The 9,109-nt window shown below is 39.7% G+C and overlaps 1 protein-coding gene across 1 annotated transcript; it reads left to right on the top strand.

The window, feature by feature from the left end:
• Positions 1-266: 266 nt before the first annotated feature.
• On the top strand, positions 267-8,023 carry lpla (lipoprotein lipase a). The gene is made up of 10 exons (XM_078259034.1): positions 267-515; positions 1,409-1,614; positions 2,208-2,387; positions 3,025-3,136; positions 3,919-4,161; positions 4,801-5,043; positions 5,750-5,870; positions 6,145-6,327; positions 6,478-6,585; positions 6,706-8,023. The coding sequence occupies exons 1-10, from the start codon at positions 416-418 to the stop codon at positions 6,755-6,757; spliced, it is 1,548 nt and encodes a 515-aa protein (XP_078115160.1). The 5' UTR covers positions 267-415; the 3' UTR covers positions 6,758-8,023.
• Positions 8,024-9,109: the final 1,086 nt, after the last annotated feature.

Here is a 9,109-nt window from a genome sequence, read left to right as displayed (position 1 = left end):
CAATCTTTCCTAAAGTCTGAGGCAACTCTCCTGTAATTTCTAAAAAATCTAACAAATTTGATAGTTGCTAATTGACATAATGACACCGTTTAAAAGAATGCTAACGACACAGTCCTGTGCGCTGCAGTTCGTCAGCTTTTCTGTGAAGAAGATTGCGAATAATTTCCCTTCAGTGAATCAGAGTGGGCAAAGTTTAAACTCCGCCCTCTAACCTTCAGCCAATCATGTTTGATTATTCAAATGAGCCACCCATAAAGATGACTTGGAGCGGCAACAGTAACAGACCTTAAGAAACTTTACGCCTAAACCGCATGTCCATACAACTTTGTGTTTTACAATATACGCTTGGATATACAACGACATCCAAAGAACTTTTTTTTCAGGATATTTTAGAAAGAAAAAAAATCTCAATAATATGGGAAAAAAAAAAATCTGCTTTTTGTCTGTTTGGATAAGTTTGGGAAACATCTTTGCAACTTTGTCTTCTGATCCTGAACTCACCACCACTGTTTTTGGTAAGAGCGGCCCATCAACGTGTTTGTATACCGTGTTTGGCAGGACAGTATTTTGATGATTTATCCGCAGCTGTAATGAAGCGATCATTAAGTAGATTAATGAATGCATGCTGCTCCGTGTTGACCGGGAGTAACCCGCTTTCACAGTTCAAGTCTGCATCATATTTCATACCATTCAGGTCTATGTGTGCAAGATGAAGAGCGGCTGCTACAGGCCTTTTGTCTGGACAAAGAACAGAGAAAAAAAAACTGTATTTTGAAATCTAATAAAATCGCATTATTTTCGAAGTTAAAATACAAAAACATACTAGTATTTATTGTTTAATTAGAACGGTTTTGTATGACATTTATCCACTTAAAACCATTTAGCCTTAGGCTATTTGATTTTTTTTAAAAGACATATTAAGTTACAAAACTATTCACTGTGGAATAATGTAATTAGTTTAGAGGGTTTTACCCCGTTTTAACCAACGTATCTGAATGGAATCCCTTAAGAAAACCCAGGCTCTTAACAATATTTTGAGGTTTAATTAGGCTATTTTATGCGGGTAGAAATGCAGTGGAGACAAAAGGGGGCGACACTGCCATGCTCTATGCCTCTATTGGTTCACTGACTCACACTATAGTGTAATTAGTGTTCACAATGGGATTAGAACAGCAGCAAAGTTTCGTAATTTGCATTGTTTGTTCATTTTAGTGTGTTTATTTTGTCTTCTGCAAGTCAATTCGTGATGAAACCTTTTTATTCCTGCCTGATTGTAAAGTGTAATAATAATGTCATACATTTACATTTTTTCTTGTCAGAATGCCTGATTTGTGCCTTATGCAGTTCTCTACATTTCCGTCATACCATAATAATCTACTGCATACTGTTTATGTGTGTCTTGTGACAGTAAACACCACAGTCACCGCTTCTCCCCTGCCGACCACTACTGAATGGATCACAGACTACACTGACATTGTGTCCAAGTTCTCCCTGCGCACTGTGGACATCCCAGATGAAGACATGTGCTACATTGAGGCCGGCAGGCCAGAAACAATCAAAGAGTGTGAATTCAACTCAGAAACACAGAGCTTCATTGTGATACATGGCTGGACGGTATGTTAAACTAAAATGTATTTCATGTAAAGTTGTCACCAGCGTGCATTACTATAAAAAAAAAAAAAAAATCATATTCAAATCACAGGTAATGTAGCAGGTCCATCTTATGGGTGACTCATTTGTTAATTAAATACCTATTTGTGCAACATGTATAATGGGCACTGTTTTGTTTTGGCCATCTTTGAGGAAAAACTTCTAATGCCCATATGGCTCTGAGATACTGATGCAGTGAAATTATACCACACATACCAGTTAAAAAAAAAAGCCATTTCATGGAATGGTGCATGAAATATAGCCAACAAACTGATCATAAATGTTGAGCCAAGTCCAAACTGATGAGCATCCATTGGGAGATAAATATATCAATAAATGCATATTTCAGAGCAGACAGGCTGACAGCAGTGAGTCGGCTTTCTCTTCCTATAATGTGATTTAGGCCAGGCATGCAACAAGATTTGAACCGGATGACACTTTGGCGTCTCTCCAACCACAGGACGCAGAATGAGGGCTAAGGCCAGAATAAATCACGCCGTCCTGGAGCTGACCTAAAATGTGTCTGACTATGTGTGTGTGTGTGTGTGTTACTATAGGTGACAGGGATGTTTGAGAGCTGGGTGCCCAAACTGGTGTCAGCTCTCTATGACCGTGAGCCCGGTGCCAATGTGATCGTGGTGGACTGGCTGACCCGTGCCAACCAGCACTACCCGACCTCTGCAGCCTACACTAAACTAGTTGGCCGCGACGTGGCCAAGTTTGTTACATGGATACAAGTGAGTGTTTTCATTGAACAGTATACAAGCTGGCTAACAAATTACTAACAGCTGGATCATATTCTCCATATCCTCTTTGTTAAAAAGTGGATTTTTCCCAATGCTTTTGAATCCACCAGATTCTTTATCTGCCAGCAAAGAAATTAGAGCAGCCGGAGAATCTTTGACAAATTTGTATGTGATGATGTAATATTTTGAATCCAGCGGTGCTGCTGCTGAAATGTTTTCCTTTTGGTTTATAATTTCAAACGCCCTATAAAGTTGTGTAATGGCTTTGACTGTGGCTCACAGCACAACATCATTAGTAATGAGTTATTACAAGGCTCAGTAGTTAAGTGGAGTGCAGACTTTGTTTGAGCGACATCAAGGCAAAAAGGGGTTTTGGCACAAACGCTTTCATTTGTTTGTCCTTTGTGTACGTGACTTTCAAGTTTCCAAGTTTTGGCTAAGAATAATATTACATACCTGAATCCTCGTCTTGGATTATGTCCCAAACTCCCTTAAGATTTGAACAAAGGGCTCCAGCGCTTTGCCAGGTACAGCCTTCTATTAGTATTACTCCCTCCAGCAAGTCTGCGCGATTCACTTTAAACTGTTTTAAGGCATGTCAACATCTTATCCATCTCCTCCCTTTCAGAAAGAGCTGCAGCTGCCCTGGGAGAGGATTCATCTCCTGGGATACAGTCTGGGAGCACATGTGGCTGGAGTTGCCGGAGACCTCACAGACCATAAAATCAGCAGGATCACAGGTGAGAATGTTAACTTAACCAATGGATCATCATCTGCTCACGTTACACTCAGATGAACAGGCTGTGCATAAATATATTTAATTGGAAAGTGAGTCATTGACTTCATCTGCCTTCTGTGCAGTGTGTAACATCCTTTTTTTTTTTTTTTTAAATGCCATGAATACATTTATGACCATGTGTAGCCCATAGTGTTTTAGCTAAACACATTTTGTCTTATTACACACTCTAAATGTAGTCTCTGAGCCAATTAGTACTGTACTGTTATGTTATATATTAAGGCTCTGCTTGTAAAAACAACACAACACACCAAAATATATTCTTCCGGCCATTGCATTCCAGGCCCGTATTGTATGTGTGCATGTAGCCAGTCGGTCCTATCCCCCAATTTGTCACTATGGAGTTTATCGAGCTTTAAAATCACTCTGACCTGTTTAGAATAATGATATGTTTACTGTGATCTGAGGCAGGAGTCCATTACGAACCCACAATCACTGCTTCACATTGTTCTGAGCTTCAGTGGTTCTGCATACCTGCACATGGATAAAAGACCCCAAATGAAACACATACGTACTTAAATGTTTTAACCAACAGTTTTATAGTTTTATATCAATCCATAGATATTGATCAATAAAGAGACATTTCTTTCTGCTTTCATGTGTAGCTATTATTATCTAAACACTCTTTCTTTATAGAGAACTGTGCGCAATCAGCACAAAATAATTTCTTCCAAAACAGTTGAAGCATCACTGAAATGGCCTTTGTCTCGCTCTTTTTTATTCTAGGCCTGGATCCCGCTGGTCCCACCTTTGAGCACGCAGACAACCAGAACACCCTATCCCGAGACGATGCCCAGTTTGTGGACGTCCTACACACCAACACCAGGGGCTCCCCGGACCGCAGCATCGGCATCCAGAGACCCGTGGGCCACATCGACATTTACCCCAACGGAGGCACTTTCCAGCCGGGTTGCGACATCTCAAATACATTGATGGGGATCGCACTGGAAGGCATCAAGGGCCTCCAAAGTATGTACTACAAATACTTCTCATTGTTTGTTCCTTACTACACTTCTACTTGAGATGATGCTTTGGGTTAGTTTTCAATTTAAATACTGTAAACTAAACTTCAACTAGATGACCTTGTGGCATGTTAGCATGCATCTGCCCTTATTATTAGACTCCAGTGGCCAGTAAGGGACTCTGAGAGTTTTTCATAGACAATGTATGCTCTTAGATTTATCTCATGTGTCGTGGAATGTGCAAACGTTTTTGTGTAAGTGATGATAGCTCAGATTTAGGTAGAACCTGAACTCCGGTTGCTCAGACCTGGCGTTACCAGTCTTCTTCTTGCAGTGTTAAAGAAGATTATTAACGTTAGGATAGGCTTGTGTAATTGTACATGGTGTCAACAGACATTTTGAGTCTATAAAAGCTTTCAATTTAAATGGGTTAGGGTTAGGGTTTGCCTCCAGTCATACCAGACAGCCACACATTCACAGTATGTACCCCAGCTGCTGTAAGTGTTTTACCTGAGCATGGCAGAACTAAGTGAGAAATGTCATCTGGGTCAACACTGACATGTCTAGAGCCATAAAAGCTACACAAGGAAGACATTTCCTCTGAAAATGTGGAGGTTTCACAGGTTCTGTACTCTGTGTCCTGCAGATATGGACCAGCTTGTCAAATGTTCCCACGAGCGCTCGATCCATCTGTTCATCGACTCTCTGCTGAACACCCAGCAGCAGAGCTTGGCCTACCGCTGCAACTCCAGAGAGGCCTTCAACAAGGGTCTGTGCCTCAGCTGCAGGAAAAACCGCTGCAACAAGCTGGGCTACAACATCAACAAGGTCCGCATGACCCGCAGCGTCAAGATGTATCTTAAGACTCGTGAAATGATGCCTTACAAAGGTAAACACACAGGAAGAAGAACACGTACAGATGCTTTTGTAGGTATTGTGTTCTGTGCAGTGCAAGAAAATATAAGTCTGACTGGGTTTATGTACTTTACTGGGGATTAGTGGGAGTTGAGCATTGATGCACATACATTAATTGGAGTAATCCTCAGCGTGTGAGCTACTGTTGTTGAGTGTACTTAGTGTGGATGTGGCTGCTTGTAGCTGGAATTAATATTAGTACAGTCGGCGCTGGTACAAATACACTAAACATACACCACACACAGTTCTCTCACACGTGAAAATGTGTACAAGTAGCAAGCATTCAGGAGGTCACATGAAGAAGAAGTCATGGGTATTTTAGTTCCTTGGGGTATGCTAAGGTAATACGACACCTGCTGCATGTGATGTCAATGGAAATGTTTATTTAAGAATTACAATTTGGAACAAGTCAGCAGTATGTGTAGTGCAAAGAAAAGCATGTTTAGTAAAGAGTTCTATAGTAATACATTCATACGATGGTGTGTGAATGTAACCGACCAGGATTTATCACAAATCTATGTTTAGATGCAGCACAGTTGCAGGTTACAAAAGGGCTTAGCCTTTTACAGTATTAAATCAACTTTAAGTAGAGGTATGAGGGACGTGGGCCAGTTGCTGAGAAATGTCAAGCTGCGAGAGAGTGTGTCTAAAATGTAAACTGTCTGTTTCCTCTCTCGTAGTTTTCCACTATCAAGTGAAGGTACATTTCTTCAGCAAGGACCCACTGAGCTTCACCGAGCAGCCAATGAAGATTTCTCTGTATGGAACCCACGGAGAGAAGGAGGACATTTCCTTTGTCCTGTACGCAAATTAAACAGTACCATTTTTTATTTTAACATCTGTCATGTGAAAACCTAAAGAAAACACAGACATGCATGTGGAAATTACAAGAAAAAGTAAACACATGGTCAGCAACAGTTATTTCCTGACTCTAAAAAAAGACCATAAGGGCACTTGTGCTGTTACGTCACATACACGCATGAACACGCACAAACACACATACCACAGATGTCTTCATTGCGTCCATGTTGAAGACAGCTGACCTTTGACCGTTGCTCTTCCCTTTACTTCCCAGGCCGGTCCTGAATGGTAACACCACTTTCTCCTTCCTCATCACCACCGATGTGGACATTGGAGACCTGATGATTGTGAAGCTGCGCTGGGAGAAGGACACAATCATCAGCTGGTCAGACTGGTGGGGCGGTAGCAAGTTCTATATCCGAAAGCTGCGCATTAAATCCGGGGAGACCCAGTCCAAGTACGTTCTTGGTCACCATCACAAACATATGATTATCTAGAATAAACTAGGAACAGATCCAGTGACACTTAAGACATTTTTACATTTTTTTTTCTATTTTTAATTTGAGTTTTACTTTAAAACTGACTTATTTTCTGTGTGTGATTCCAGGGTGATCTTCAGCGCGAAGGAAGGAGAGTTTGCCTACCTCGTCAGGGGAGGAGAAGATGGAGTCTTTGTCAAGTCAAAAGAAGACACCATGAACCGTAAAGAGAAATTGTAAGTTGAGGCGACGCTTCCTTTTTATGGAGCTTGGTTATTTATTGTCAATTATTAATTGGAAATCCTGTTTTATCAAAGCAGAAGCTCTCCTGTTCACTGTTGTCTTCTTTTCGACAGGATGCACAAGCTGAAAATGCAGGGCAGTCTTTTTGGGCTGAATGATGCTTGAAGTTTCATTTGAATACACATCATGCACACAGCATCCATCTCTACATACATAGCCAAAGATGGACAGTACACAGCGACACTGGGAAAGCCTTTGCAAGTAACTGGACGTATACTGAATGCTGTTTTTGTTTTTCTGATTTTCCTTCTGTTGTGTTTCATCACTTCAACTTTCAGTGCAACCATCACAACCTCATTCACAGTGCTGGAAATTAATCTGCTCACAAGCTCTCTCCTGTCTCTCTGCATAATCTGCTGCTGAAAAATGTTACAGTTTTTCTTTGTGATGATGTTTTCACATTTGAAAATGTACACTTTCAGCAGCTTTTGCTGCATATCTTTATAATCATTTGTTTATGCTTTTGTAGCCCACATATACTGTTTGTACTGATGTTGATGTATTTTATACCCCTGAAGTGGTGTGTTTTCTTTGCCTATGTGAACTTGGATTATTGTTGATGTATAAATGATTCTGAGTGATAGGCATAATTTCGGCACATCTTCTTTTTTTTTTAAATGTACAAAATGATTATTTTGTCGCTAATGCTTGTCTTTACCAAACCACTAATTGCCAACAATCAACAATGACCAAAGAAGTATTAACTGTCTACTGTATGGAGAATCACAGCGGTCTTTGTAAATACCTTTTTTAATCAGTATTATATATATGAGTAATGTGTTAATATCTGATCTCTTGAAGCCTTGCTTGTTCTTTGATTGCATTTTGGTTATTGTGTCACTGGTCACTTTAAAAGGCTCTCTGTTCCCTGCAGCCATTTAGATGTTAAGGTAATTGAGATTGAGGTCCAAGGATATGGGATATGCATTGCTCCTTTATCAGTTCATGAATGGGTCAAAGTGGCTTACCTGTAACAGTTTACCTCATTGACTAAGCTCCAACATGCCCTTATTTTGAAAGGTCAAACATAACAAAAATTACTAAAAATAATCATGCAGGCCTTGGTAATTTGTGATGGACTGGCCTACATGATAGCCATAATACATCTCAAGAATACTTCATATTGTATTTATTGAATGTACATTTATATATGTGTATATTAAGCTGTAATATATTTAGGAAGGCTTCCATTGTCGTCTGTATTTTTTAAAAAACTTTTTAACTAAATGAAGCGTTATGTGATTTTATGCACACAGATCTGGAAAGATCAATCAAATTGGTCTCCATACCAGCTTCAGTGCATTTACTTTTATGAACAGTGCACTGTATAAATAAAGAGCCCTGGAAGGTTCAATAAAGAGATAAACCACATATTCCTATATTCCTGACTGCTTCAATTGCTTTTAGAGAATAGCTAAATCATTAAATCATCAAACGATTGTGGACTTGCATTGATAAAGGTGTCACTCTACCTGGAACATATATAAACATGGCCATAAACTTCCACATATATCTCTGTGTCTAATGTCAATCAAATATAAAAAACAAAACAAAAAACATCTGCCTGGTGGCAGCTTATTGACTTTAAGAGCAGGTAAAAATATATTTAAATATCAGTGATGAACGCTGATCCCTCTGAGGGATCCACCTGACAGCTCCTTGATTCAGGCTGACAAAGTGGTAAATCTACCAAAGGGAAACATGAAAAAATGAAACACATCAATACATGCTTTAAATGTGCTTAATACTAAATAATACACCATATGATGCCAGTTTTGGTAATCAAAAAAGTATTGTATGTTTATTGATGCAAAAATCCACTCTACTTCAATCAGTGTCAATGCAAACTGCATGGTCGCCTCGTATGCCTTGAATTAATAACAGTAAAATACACACTCTTACCACCTGAGCGGCTGTGGCTCAGGTGGTAAGAGTGGTCGCCTACCAATCAGAAGGTTGGCATTGCAGTTCCATGCCGAAGTGTCCGAAGTGGGCAAGACACTAAACCCCGAATTGCTCCCGATGCTGTGCCATTGGAGTGTGAATGTGTGTGAAAGTTTATCTGATGAGCAGGTGGCACCTTGTACGGCAGCCTCGGCCACAGTGTGTGAATGTGTGTGAATGGTGAATGGTTCCTGTACTATGTTAAAGCGCTTTGAGTAGTCGTTAAGACTAGAAAAGCGCTATATCTATATATATATATATATATATATATATATATATATATATATACACACTGTAGGCCCATTTGTTTTATTATGATTCTGTTTTATATGTATGGAGTAGAGTTTACGTATTTGCACCAGGCGTGATTCCAGCTCCTGTAAAGAGAGTTTTATTATAGTTTTAAACTGAAGTGAAGAGTCTTGTTCTGAAATTGTACATGCAGTATCTCAAAAAACAAAAAAAAACACACTGAGCAGCTTAAGTTAAAGGTACGACGTGTGAAGTTGTTAT

This window comes from Sander vitreus, chromosome 9 (assembly GCF_031162955.1).
Source record: "Sander vitreus isolate 19-12246 chromosome 9, sanVit1, whole genome shotgun sequence".
Lineage (NCBI taxonomy): Eukaryota > Metazoa > Chordata > Actinopteri > Perciformes > Percidae > Sander > Sander vitreus.
Note: the sequence above shows the minus strand (reverse complement) of the source record. Positions and strands in the feature narration are given on the sequence as shown.

Bases quoted from the DNA above. Each gene is read 5' to 3' on its own strand.
- lpla (XM_078259034.1), top strand. From the start codon at position 416: ATGGGAAAAAAAAAAATCTGCTTTTTGTCTGTTTGGATAAGTTTGGGA. The intron at 4,162-4,800 runs GTATGTACTACA...TGTGTCCTGCAG, and splicing joins AGGCATCAAGGGCCTCCAAA to ATATGGACCAGCTTGTCAAA. The intron at 5,044-5,749 runs GTAAACACACAG...CCTCTCTCGTAG, and splicing joins TGAAATGATGCCTTACAAAG to TTTTCCACTATCAAGTGAAG.